At 38.4% G+C, this 13,827-nt stretch overlaps 1 protein-coding gene across 1 annotated transcript in view; it reads right to left on the reverse strand.

Moving 5' to 3' along the window:
- Nucleotides 1–669: 669 nt before the first annotated feature.
- Nucleotides 670–13,827, reverse strand: part of relb (v-rel avian reticuloendotheliosis viral oncogene homolog B) — a 16,585-nt gene continuing 3,427 nt past the window's right edge. Inside the window, exons 3-10 of the mRNA XM_059330735.1 lie at nt 10,532–10,819; nt 9,648–9,814; nt 8,219–8,310; nt 7,347–7,478; nt 7,144–7,248; nt 5,168–5,383; nt 5,008–5,079; nt 670–3,477 (exon numbers count right to left, since the gene is read on the reverse strand). Of these exons, the coding sequence (XP_059186718.1) occupies nt 3,038–3,477; nt 5,008–5,079; nt 5,168–5,383; nt 7,144–7,248; nt 7,347–7,478; nt 8,219–8,310; nt 9,648–9,814; nt 10,532–10,819 (1,512 nt within the window). The 3' untranslated portion in view covers nt 670–3,037. The remainder of the gene's footprint in view (nt 3,478–5,007; nt 5,080–5,167; nt 5,384–7,143; nt 7,249–7,346; nt 7,479–8,218; nt 8,311–9,647; nt 9,815–10,531; nt 10,820–13,827) is intronic.

A 13,827-nucleotide genomic window follows, 5' to 3' on the forward strand; every position in this document is an offset into this window, starting at 1 on the left:
AAATCTGCGCATTTTTTTCTCGCAGATTTGCCACTTTAATCTCGTAAACTTTTTTCTCAAAATACTATTTTCATGATTTTTACACATTCTGACAGTATGTAATATCCTCCAATATTCTCAAGGGTTGAAATTTGGTATTTGCAAGTATTTCAATGAGTGCTCTATTAAGGGTTAAAGTGGTGAATCTGGGAGAAAAAAGTTGCTTTTTTCCCACTTTTTTCTCGTAAATCTGCAACTTTTTTCGCGCAGATTTGCCACTTTTAATCTCTTAAATCTGCGACTTTTTGTCTCGTAGATTTGCCACTTTAATCCAGTAAATTTGTAACTTTTTTTCTCGAAATATTACCTGAAGTTGCCAAATATAGTTCTTTGTCTGATAAAGGGTTAAAAAATTTGACCTTTTTTGACAAAAATCGACATAGGACTTTTTTTTGAGGGGGCAACAGACAGGTTTTGTTCTCACAAATGTCATTTTAGCCATTGGAAGTTTGTAAATGAAGGTTAGGCAATAGTGCTGTTAATTTCCCAATCTGTGTCAACATGTAAAAATTCCTAGAGTGACACATTTCCCAAAAAGCATGTGGCCTTTACAAAGACTCAGCAGAAACCACAGTCTAAAAGCAGAACTTGATTTTTTTTTTTTTTTTTGTCTGGTTTACTGTAAAAATCTGACGGCCAAGTCTTTGAAAACAAAAGGCCATTTTTGGGCAAACAAGTCATTCCTTGTCTTGTGTGACACTTAAAGACATGAGAACCATAAAACCATCACTTTGTTATTGTTGGCAGCATTTATTGCTTTTATAAGTGAGTAATGCAGGTGAGGAATGTGTGTAGGCAGGTGGCTGAAGGTCAAAAAAGCTTTCATCCATTTATCATCTGCAATCTTTCTTTTGACAAACCCTCACAAAGGCAGCATTGTGCTCAGAGGAAGTAACAACAGGACAAAAATAACGCTGACATTTTATTGCTTCTTCTTCTTCTGAAATCGTGACACTACGACGCTACAGTGAGGGGGCGGAGCTGTGACAAGCTGAGAGTGAAAATTTGATTGTTAAAGCACGAGAGTGAAACTGTACAACAATAGGAACTGACACACAGAGAGAGAGAGCTATAAATAACAGGGCAGCTGGTTTCTATTGCTTTTTACTGGATTAAATATTAAACAAGCCAACTGGTGCATCAACAGAGAGAGTAACAGCAGAACAAGCAGAAATGGAATTAATGAACTTTTTGTGTTTTAAAATCCTGGTCAACTTCATGTAGGAAGTAGTCAGGTTGAGTTTGTAAAAAACAAACCAGACCTTAAACTAACATTACAGGTTTTCAGTCTGACCTCACCGATCATTAACCACAACACACGGCAACTCATGTGACTGCTGCCATTGTTCCCAAGTTTAATATAGATGTTTTTCTCAGTTGCTTTGGTGCATTTCTCACATCAGAATTGAATTTCTCAAAACGACTAGTGCTTACCTCATCACTTTTGAGTCGATATTGAGTCATGCAAATAATTATTTACAGTTTTTTGCAGTTTACTTCATTGTTAATTGCTTTTTAGCCTCTGAAACAGGTTAAAGAGGAAGCTGAGTGAATGATAAGACGACATGGAATAGCCTGAGGATGTGTGATTTTGGTTAAAGATAGGATAAGATAAAGAGAGAAAGATACAATAGTTTGGGGAAATTTTTACTGTGTTCCCATTTTCTATGAATCAGAAACTAATAAAGACTTTTTTTAAGCATTTGGTGTCGTCTGATGTTATGTAAAATCATCTCAACATTAGTTTGCAGTGGTGAAATGTAACCAAGTACATTAACATTTTACTTATGTACAATTTTGAGATCCTTTACTTGAGTATTTCCATTTAATGTAACTTTATACTTCTACTCCACTGCATTTTAGAGGGAATATTGTACTTTTTTCTCCACTACATTTAACATGAAAAACATGATCAATTTAAAGTGCTTAGACATTTTTTAAATAAATCTCATAACAGTTCATTAAGTAGCTAAAAAGCCCAGTCTTTGGGCGGCATTCTGCATAATGACTACTTTTACTTTTGATACTTTAAGTACATTTTGATGCTGATATTTTGCTGGTTTTGAATGCAGGACTTTTACTTTTAGTGAAGTAATTTCACAGTGTGGTATTAGTACTTTTACTCAAGTTTTTCCACCACTGCTGTCAAGCATATTTTATATACATTTCTTCAGTCTTCAGTCTTTTTTTTCTTTGTTCTATGCAGTGTTGTAAAACCGTCTGTTCTGTAGAACAATGACGTGTTCCTTCAACAAGTTACTGTGCAAACAGTAAAGGTCTAAATGTCAATATGGACCAATCAATCTCCAACACACAGTAATGTGAAACTTTGTACTGTTGAGATTTGATATGTGCCATCCAGAAAAAGTGCATTTTCAATAATTCAGAAAATACTTTCATAGTGCACTGCTAAGCATTTTGACTATTTTGTTTGTAAACAGCGACAGAAGGACTTGTCATTCTGAGCGCTACGGAACAAAAACAACAAAAAAAATGAATTATAAAACAAGCCGCTGATGGCACCCACATGTTAACTGACTAATATTTGCTTTTCAGAGATGAATTACAGATTTTGAGCAAGTTAGAGGCTTTTGGAGGTTGATACATTGAATGCTTTGAGATATGCAATTACTGTTTTAGAATTGTTTAGGAATATTTGAGAAACGTACCAAAGCGCCTTTAGAATAACTGTAATAACCTGTACATATGTAGGAATGTTAACATGCTCCTGGTTGCCGAAGCCTCGACCAGCGAGGTGTTCAGACACGGTGAGAGGGAAACACATTTCATAGAGCAAGCAGCAGAGTGGAATATATCTGGTTTGGCTCTAAATGCAGAGGGATGAAGGAGGGAGTTCAGCATTTCAGGAAATACACTTCTTCACTTTCTTGCAGAGAATAAGATCGATATCAATATTCTCTTTTGACTCTCTGCAAGAAGGTAAATGTCTGATTTATTCTTTAAAAGTGGACGGAGAGTGTTTTTGCCCGTCCCGTCCTCATAGCTCCTCTTCGGTCTTCACCTGCACCATGCTGCTCTCTGGAGCCTCTGGCTGCGGCGCCTGGCTCTCATTGAACAGCATGTTGAACTGCAAGTCGCTGTTATAGGAAAAGTCCTGCGTGAACGCGCCAAAGTTGTGGTTAAGGTTCATGTCCAAGTTGCCGAATGTGGAGGTGGCGTCCGGCGCCTGGTCGAAGCCGGCAGCCATGATGATGTTGTGGTCAGGAATCATGTCCCATAGTAGTTGGTTTTCTAGCAGCTGGTTTAAGAGGGAGTTCACTTCGGCGGTATTGTTTGAGTCCTGGGGTTCGCTGCAAAAAACTTCCCCTACAGCAGGAGGCGCGGGCTGGGGGGCGCAGAGCCGCTCGGCGGGAGGCATCATGGCCGGAGGCGTCGGGAAGAGGAAGGGCTGCTGCTCCGGTGCTGGTTTACTCTCTGCTGCAGGAGGAGACACAGAGATTGTGTTACAGAAAACATAACGGCTGTTAGAAACACGATGAAACGTCCGTTATAAGGGAGAGAACTTTATACTTGAGACAGCTGCTGTCTGAAACTTGATATTATTTAAATCTTAAAGGAAATTCAAGATGTTCATGCACTTAACCCTCTATGGCAGCTATTCTCAACCTTGGGGTCGGGACCCCAATTGGGGTCGCAAAATGATTTCTGGGGGTCCCCAAATCATTTAGGAAGTCAGCTCTGTCTCCACTGTGTTAAAGTGTTCATGAGTTAATGTGTCTTTTTTGGTCATTTTGTGTCTTTTTTTGATTATTTTGTGTCTTTTTTTTTGTCATTTTGTGTCTTTTTTTGATCAATTTGTGTCATTTTTGGTCATTTTGTTTCCTTTTTTGGTCATTTTCTGTCTTTTCTGGTAATTTTGTGTCTTTTTTGGTCATTTTGTTTCTTTTTTGCGTGATCTGAACTGTGCGTGTGAGATTGTGTTCAGTGAGCGGGGGTCTCGGACAACATTCATGTTAAATTGGTGGTCGCGACTCAAAAAGGTTGAGAACTACTGCTCTATGGTACGGTGTTGCCCTCAGGCAACATCCCCATTTTGGGCCTGTCAAATTTCTATAATGCGTGTTTTTGAGTGATGCGATACTTTAAAAAAGAGGGAAGAGTATAGGAAACCCAGGAGGCCATATTGAAACCCTATTTTGCAGACTTATTCAAGGGAAACAACTTTGCCATTTTGAGCCACAAAAAAAAAAATCACTCAAAACGCCATTTCCTGGCCCTTTTTCATCTGGAAAAAAAAATATTTCTACTTATAGGTGAGTAAACCTTCATTTTTGATAGTTTCATACACCTAGACTGTTCAAGACATTAATTTTAATGCGTCGTTGGTTCAATGGTACAATGTTGCCTACAGGCAAAATTCAGACAAAAAAACGGTTAAAAAAGTTCCTTTTATAATGTTTTTAAATTTAAAAATGTTATGTAATATACCCTGTTGAAGCTACTGAATCTTTTACACATGTTTATTAAATAAATTATGTTAGAATATTTTTTTTTTCACTTGTGCACCGTTATGGTACAATGTTGCCTACGGGCTAACAAACCCCAAAAACTTCCACAAAAACAAGAATTATAAAATTTCTTCAGGTTATGTTTGTTTTGTGTATTTTAAGACAAAAAAGCACTCCAAACATTTTTGTCTTAACAGGCATCATAATGCGTACCATAGAGGGTTGAATAAACACTCAGTTGCCAGTTTATTAGGTTTTTTTGGTAACTTGGGGTTCAAAGTCTTGCTCAAGGACATTTTTACACACTTTTTAAACTTTTAATTTATAGTAGAATTGCACAACTAGAATTGCAAATTGTGTTTTTCTGTGAACAAACCTGTGCTCATGTTCAGTGTGAGTCTAAAAGTCACACACAAAGGCGACCTGCCTTAGCAACAAAGTAAACACGGATAAAGGAACATCAAATAAAAAAAATTAAAAAAACCCATTGAAGCCTCACCTGTGACGCAAGGCTTCTCTCTGAAACTGATGTCTGATTTGATCTTTCTCTTCCGATTCACCTCATACGGATCTGAAATGAGTCAGAAATATTCAGTTAACCTTGCTGTTATTGTTTCAGATATTACGTCAGTTTTAACTGACAGTTGAACCTGACAGACCTGGGTTGTGTGGGAAGTACGTGAAGGTGATAGATTCACTCTCCATCTGGTCCGAGAGGCGCCGCAGCACCACGCTGACCTCCACCTCCTCCGTGATGTCCTGGTCCTGGTAGGGCGGAGTCTTGAACACGATGGCGATCTGACGGTGCACGTCCGTCTGAGCAAACTCGCCGCTCGCCTTCCACTTCCCGTGTCTGAAGATGATCTCGATGTCGTCTGTGGAGAAGGGACGACACGCAGCCATGTTAGCTAAAACTATAATTATTTTACATTTTTGAATGGAAAGTGCCTACTATTTTTATCTCCTTTTATCCCGTGTGGTCCATTGGGGACTGGATATTGCTGCTACCCTCACACTGATTTGTTGCCACTGACAGTGGGAATTGTTTGGTTTATGTGCTGTCCTGCTTTTGTTTTGTTTGTTTGTTTTGTTTGTTGTTTTGTTTTTGCTTTGTCTTGTGTGCTGTCTGACTGGAGACTGCAAACTGAACTGCCCTATTTGGGATAAATAAAGTTGTTTGAATTGAATTGAATTGAATTGACCACACTAAGGCTGCAGTCAAACTCATTTATGGAAAAAGTAATTAGAACACCCTTTTTCTTCAATTTCTTGTTCATTTTAATGCCTGGTAAAACTAAACTAAATTAGCTAAACTAAATTTGTTTTGACAAATATAATGATAACAACAAAAATAGCTGATAAGAGTTTAATTTAAGAGCTGATGTCTAGACATTTAACATGGTTTTCTTGATGATGATTTTGGTTATGATCAACAAATCCATGGAAAATGTCTAGATATCAGCTCTTAAATTAAACTCTTATGAGCTATTTTTGTTGTTATCATTATATTTGTCCAAACAAATGCACCTTTAGTTTTACCAGACATTAAAATGTACAATAAACTGAAGAAAACAAGGGTGATCTTTTCTTTTTTCTATGACTGTAGACCTAAAATTCTCCTCCTGTGTGTTTTAAAACCACTTTTATGACATTTTTGAGGTAATGTTAATAACGATTTAGGAAAAAAAGACAACCCGCCTGCACATCTGTCTGCCGAGGGAAACTACAATGTCCTAAAGATGAACTTACAGAAAGCACATCTAATGTACTTCTTCCCTTTTTCTCTTTCCTACTGTGCTGTGTTATTTCATGCATTCTTCTTTTGCAGAAAAAGATCATCTGACCATCTGAAGTGTTCATTGTGTTGATTTTCTTGATGAATAGAACAAGACTTCATTTCAACACCTAAGGTAATGGATTACAGAAATGAGCAAAAATAGTGTACTTTTACCACTTTTATGTGCCTTAGCTTCAAGTTGAGTTCATGATACTTAACATTCATGAATAAAATACTTGTTATATTTTGTATTGATCACATTTTTTTAAACAGGAGGAGCATTCTTGTTGAGTTCTTTCTTTCTTACTTTGTGCTTTGTTAAATATTATATGAGTAAAAGAGGCAGTTATTTCACGGTGTAAAAAAGATAAAAATAAACTAAACATTAAGCCTGAGAGGATTTTTACAGAAATTGCAGAAATATGCCTAATTTTGAATCGATGCTACCTTATATTTATACAGTCGTGGAAAAAATTATTAGACAACCCTTGTTTTCTCTAATTTCTTGTTCATTTTAATGTCTGGTACAACTAAAGGTTCATTTGTTTGGACAAAAATAATGATAACAACAAAAATAGCTCATAAGAGTTTCATTTAAGAGCTGATATCTAGCCATTTTACATGGTTTTCTTGATAATGATTTTGGTTATTATCAAAAAAAAACTATGGAAAATGGAAAATTAACAAGAAATTGAAGAAAACAATCTAATAAGTCTAAGGATTTTTTCCATGACTGTAGGTGTTGACTAAAGTTCAGGAGCTCAGTCTGATCATTATGAAACTCTTCATGTTCTGAGGATGATTCTTGTCCCTGTACGCTGCTGTGTGAGTTTTGTTTTGTATGTAACAACAACGTACCTTTCTGCACTTTGTCACACAACATGTAGATCTCCGTCTTGCCGGTGCAGGGACCTCTGTACTGGTTAAAGCGGCCGATCTTCAGCTGTGATGTAGTTGTGGCCTCTGTGCAGAAAAAAACAAAAACATGCAAAAATGCGTCAGAGAGGAAATACATTTGCATGTTGTTGGTGCAGCTGGTTACGAAAGAGTGTGTTGCTTACTCTTGTCATAGATGGGGTTGGACACCACCGGGTTCAGACAGTCTTTCCTGCTGTCGTCCCACTCAAACTCACACTGAAAACACAGACGCACGGCATTCATGTCCATGTCTTCAATGCCCTTTGAGTGACCAGCTGAGGGGAGAAAAGACACAAAATCAGGCTGTTTCCAGGAGGAAATAAGAAATGGTATCATTCTTAAAATTTTAATTTACGGAAGTGTGTAAAGATCTCACGAGTTTGTGTGTGTGTGTGTGTGTGTGTGTGTGTTCTTGTACTTCCTACATAGTGAGGACCAGAACACGTTTTTAACCAACATTGTGAGGACATTTTTGCAAAGTGAGGACATTTCGGCCGGTCCTCACTTCTTTAAAGGCTTTTTTGAGATTTCAGACTTTGTTTTAAGGGTTAAAGGTTACATGATGATGACAATTAACTGAAACTGTGTTGTGTGGTTACAAAACTAACTAATAGTGAAAATGTCCTTCGTTTTTGTCTTTGTCAACTTTTTTCACACATAATGAAGATTGATAAGGCAAAGGAAATAAAGGCAAAATGTACTGTGACCTCTTTTAATCTCCCACCCAACAAATACCCCATTACAAAAAAACTAAAGCTAATAAAAACTAAACTAAAACTAAAGTATTTCAAAAAAAAAATAAAATAAACTAAAACTAGCAAACTCACTCTAAAAACTCATTAAAACAAACTGAATTTGAAAACAAAAATTCACAACCCAATTAAAACTAAAACTGATGAAAAATCCAAAACTATTATAACCTTGCAAGGGAATTCACTGTTCCAATGAGGGTCCTCACAAAGATAGAAGTACAAGAATGTGTGTGTGTGTGTGTGTGTGTGTGTTGGGATCTTACTTTGAAAGGGGTCGATGTTTTGGCTTCTTCTCTTCTGCAGTGAAACGTCCAGCTCTTTCCTCCTCACACACTGGATTCCAAGATTGGTAAAGCTGCAGGCACAGAAGAAAAACTATTAGAAATTGCAAGATTTGTAATGGAAAGAATCTCTTTCTCTGTGAAGCTTCATAAAGCCAAATTTGACGAAATCTGGGAGAAGTGGAGATTGTAAATCACCCCGAAACGCCCTTCTTTTGTTTAATATTGTGTAACTTTCTTTAAAAAAAATGTTTTAATCTGTTTTTTTCTTTTTTTTTTCTTCTTATCTTTCTTTTCCTCAATGAAACAATTCATTGAATATGCAAATAATTAAAAATGAATATCTTATTTACTTATTTATTTATTCTTTTGGCACTGCCTCTTGTAAAAAATGCATAAATGTGGCAGGATGAATTGAATATGTGATGAAGCTGTTAATATTTGTAATTTCATAACCTGCAATAAAGTAATAAAAAAATTTTAATCTGTTTTTTACTACTAACTGTAGATAGAAACACTCCAAAATTCTGTTTGTTTGTTTATAAAAATCTGAAAATATGGATCACAGTGTCTATTATCAAAACAGTGATGACTGTTGTAATGTGATATTGAAATGCGATTCTAAATAAAGACAAAATATATTTAAAAAAAAAAAAGAAATTGCAAGAATTTCTTGATGTTTAGAGTCTGAGGAAGATAATCCCTGCTGGTATCTTGGTGATGTTGGGTTGCTCCACCTACTCCATGACTCTTCCTCCAGTTTTGCAACAGGTTGGCACAGTTTTAGCAAAAAGAGTTACCCTAAGGGAGTGGAAATCAGTTCCCCTCCATGCTTTAGAAAATGTTTTCTAACTTGTATATTTGGTCTACCTAGACTCCACATGGTTCTATATCTGACTTATTACCTCTATTGTTCACATTATAGAAGAAGAAGAAGATTACTTTATTAATCCCACAATGGGGAAATTCAACCTCTGCATTTAACCCATCCTTTTTTACACACAAGTGAACACACCATGCAAGGAGCAGTGGGCAGCACATTACTGTGTAGGGGGGTTAGGTGCCTTGCTCAAGGGCACTTCACTCCTAGACCTGTCAGTACCGGGATTCGAACCGGCGACTCTCCAGTTACAAGCCCGATTCCTAACCTCTAGTTGCTGTGTATGCTGAATTGTACATGAAATCTCTCCATGAACTGGTAGGATCTTTTTTTATGTACTGTTTGTCATGTTTTTTGTTTGTTTTTCAGGTTGAACAAGTTGAACATTTTCAGAAATAAAGTAGTAAAAGTCAGAGGAAAAGAATAAATGTACTTAATGAAATCAATTGTGCTGGAGGGAGAGATGTCATGCCAATAAAGCCAATTGAATTTAATTTAATTTAATTTAATTGATGAATGAGAGATGAGCACCTGTGGCGGCGGTTGACGTGAGGATTGAGCGTGACCACGCAGATTCCTGACCCGTTGGGGCAGTCTTTACCCACCAGGCAGTGCGGGTGGGGCCGGTGTGGCGGGTCTTTGGTCACCAGAGAAACAGTGACTGTGACTCTCTTTAAGTGTTCGATGTTACCTTGAATCTGAAAGAGAAGAACACCAAGATGAAACAGAGAAGAAGAGGAGAGAAAACTGAAAAATATCAGTTAACACATCCACATCTGGGACATGAAAACAACACACACACACACACACACACACATTTACTGCTAAACAGGAAGTGTTGCAACAGGTATCATGTCTAATTCACAGATAACAGAGTGTCAAATTGAGAACATTTTATAAACTAAGAAATATGCACTTCAGAGTAGCTGTCAATCAAAGCCCTAACACTATTTAATGTTAGTATTTGTGCATATATTTAACATATTAAATGCCAAAAATAAAATAGCAATCTAGAGATTCACTTAAATAATTCTATAAATTGCAGAAATCCTTTTTGTCCCGTTGAAATCCCCATGGCCCTCTATGGTCGATGGCCGTGCTGGTTGTGTGCTGGTGTTTGTATAAGGTGAGAGTGAATGTGTGAGAGTGGTTCTTAGTATGTGTGGAGGCGAGAAACCGCCCATCTTTCATCGAACTTGAGCTGGGATTTGTGGGGACTTTCTAATTGACTCCAACAACCCACATCCTCTCAGCTCCACCCGTCTGCACCGTCCACACGGGGGGTTCAAGTGTACACAGCAAACAAACTCCTCTGTGGTTAAAAACCTCTCTAACTGTCACAGAGAGTGAGTAAACCCCCTTAAAGACCCAACAGATACAAACACAAAGATCTAATTTAGCTGCAGTGTGTCTACCTCTATAGCCGGCTGGCTCTTGTTGGTTTCGGTGCTGGACGCCCCCAGGATGCTGCCGGCAGAGCGTCCCTCGCATTCATAGCGAAACCTCATGCCTCTCTCCATGGGCTCCTCCACCACCACCAGGTTGGGTTTATTCAGAACGCGCTCCAGCATGTCGGTGTCGCATCCGCGGTTATGATGAGAGGAGCTCCGACCGCGGCGAGAGGAAGAGGCTGCACCTCGGGACGGATGAGCCATCGGCCTGGAGGACGGCTGCTGAGCGGGCTGAGGGAAGCTGCAGGTTGGCTGTGGAAAAAGAATAAACACAACATTAATGACGACAGTTTTTGAATTTATCAAACCATGTCAGACCCACTGAAACCTACTGCAATACTTTTTCTGAAAAAGGAAACAAACTATAGTTTCAGTGCTTGAGACTATGAGGTCGCCCCACCAATTGCAAGAAAGACTTTCAACAAAAGGTTCATCTAAGAAGTTTCGGGATTTGGTTGGGTTTTTAGATTGGACGCCGGAAGACAGCAGCATGGTAAATGGACCTGCACTTATATAACGCTTTTCTAGTCGATTCGCAACCACTCAAAGCTCTTTAACACTACAGACTGCGCTCATTCACCCTTTCACACACACATTCATACTGGTGGCAGGGGCTACCCTACCTGCCACCATTGGGAATTCATTCACACACTGATGAACGCAGCATCGGGAGCAATTTTGGGTTCAATATCTTGCTCAACAATACTTCAACATGTAGGCCGTGACGGTTAGGGATCGAACCACCAACCCTCCGGTTGGGGGCCAACCAACTCTACCAACTGAGCCACAGCCGCCCAGCATAAAACCATGCAACAGATAAAACAACATAAATACTACAAGTAGGGTCAGGTGTGGCTGGGCAGCTAATCGAAACCAACATTCAGAAAGTCTGACTGACGTAATCTTGCCCATGACAATTATTTTGTTTAATTTTGGGGCGGAGTCATGCCCGTCCAATCAGACACAGAGTCAACTGAGCAGTTTGAGCCTTTTGTACCCAAGAAAAATGCCATGTCCATTGCTTAATTTTACACACACACAAAAAAATCTTTGTATAAAATAAGTTTGTAGGAAAAACACAAAAAAAAAGAAAAAAAAAGACACAAAATTACCAAAAAAAAGACACAAAATTACCAAAAAAAGGAAACAAAATGACCACAAAATGATAAAAAAGACACAAATTGACCACAAAATGATAAAAAAAAGACACAAACTGACCAGAAAAGACACAAAATGACAAAAAGACATAAAATTACAAAAAACACACAATGACCAAAAAAAAACCCCACAAAATGACAAAAATAGACACAAAATGACTACAAAAAACACTAAATGACAAAAAAAATACATTAAATGACCAAAATGATTAAAACACATGAACACTTTAACACAGTGGAGACAGAGCTGACTTCCAAAATGATTTGGCGACCCCCAGAAATCATCTCGCGACCCCAATTGGGGTCCCGACCCCAAGGTTGAGAATAGCTGCTCTAACTAATCATCTCTTTCCTACTCGTAGCATTAAGAAGATAACATAATCTTACATGTACATGCAGAGAACCAGCCGCCGGTCGTCCCTGCCAGCAGATGACTGTAAGTGAAACACTCAGCATCATGGCTGCAGTGAAACCAAGCAGCAAAACTGAGTCACTGCATGTTTTTTTCCTTCATACATGTGCTTTCTATCAGAGCAAAGAGTTAAACATGTGCTCATTTGACTCCTCCTCTTGCATTTTCATATCTTATTTCCCCTGTTACACCACAGACCACCAGACTTTTTCCGTTCCCACCATAGTTGTTGAATATCTCTCTCTCTCTCTCTCTGTGCTGCTTTTGCTTTCCCTCTCTGTCTACAGTCCTCCCTCATCTTTACTCCCTTTCTGCTCAGTTAGGCCTCTGAAAAAGTATCACAAAGAAAACACACTCAGGTCAGAGACAGACGAAGAATCAAACCTGCAGGGGACAAAGAAGTGAAGAAGTCGGCCTGAGAAGCAGTCAATCAGCTCATAAAAACGTTGCTGCAGAGATCTGGGTGATGCATCTGCATGAGATCATGTTTCATAATATCCTGTTGAGCCGCAGACGTCTGTTGTCAGAGAGCGTGTTAGCCTGGGCCGACCTGCTAGCCTGAACACACTGGAGCTAAACAACAGCCTGGCAGAGTGAGCCAGCCAACAGGAAATAGGAAATCAGCTCAAAAACCTGACGGAGAACGACCAATTGGAGAAGGGGTGCGGGGCGAAGAATGTGACCTCTCACCCCTCGGTGGGTTTGACTCATAAACAGAAAGGACGGCAAAATGAAAGTAGGAGTCAGATTACAGTTTTCCAACCACTCCTCCTTCCCCTCTCTCTCTCTCTCTCTCTCTCTCTCTCTCTCAGCCTCCTCCCACAGAAAAGCATGCTGAGGAGGTGTGCCCGCCTCTATTACAGGCCACAAACACTTTCATAACTGAATTTAAATGTTAAAAAATCAGAACACTGCACCCTCACATGCTAATAAAGAGTTCCAGCGGTTTCCATATGCTCTAAATTAATACCTGTCTGTGCAGGCTACAGCGTCACTACAAGCTTATCAGGTTACAACACTTGAGATCAGTAAACCACGTGCTTTATGGGAAGAGAGCGACCGGCCTGACTGCCTGAATACTCTCTACGACAACAAAACACTCATCTGTCTGCAGGCTGCAACACTGCAGCCTCTTCCAACATTTAATCCTTAAGAACTATATTTGGTAACTTCAGGTAATATTTCGAGAAAAAAGTTGCAAATTTACTAGATTAAAGTGGCAAATCTACAAGAAAAAAAGTTGCAGATTTAAAAGATTTTCCCCCAGATTCACCACTTTAAATCTCATGAATCTGAGCATTTTTTTCTCGTAGATTTGCCACTTTAATCTTGTAAACTTTTTTCTCAAAATATTATTTTTGTATGGTTTTTTTTACACATTCTGGCAGTATGTAATATCCTCCAATATTCTCTAGGGTTGAAATTTGGAATTTGCAAGTATTTCAATGAGTGCCCTATTAAAGGTTAAAGTGGTGAATCTGGGAGAAAAAAGTAGCTTTTTTCCCACTTTTTTCTCGTAAATCTGCAACTTTTTTTTATGTAGATTTGCCACTTTGAATCTCTTAAATCTGCAACTTTTTTTCTAGTAAATTTGCAACTTTTTTCTAGTAAGTTAGCAACTTTTTTCTTGAAATATTACCTGAAGTTACCGAATATAGTTCTTTGCCTGATAAAGGGTTAAAAGAACACTC

The sequence above is a fragment of the Centropristis striata genome, chromosome 4 (genome assembly GCF_030273125.1).
Source record: "Centropristis striata isolate RG_2023a ecotype Rhode Island chromosome 4, C.striata_1.0, whole genome shotgun sequence".
NCBI lineage: Eukaryota > Metazoa > Chordata > Actinopteri > Perciformes > Serranidae > Centropristis > Centropristis striata.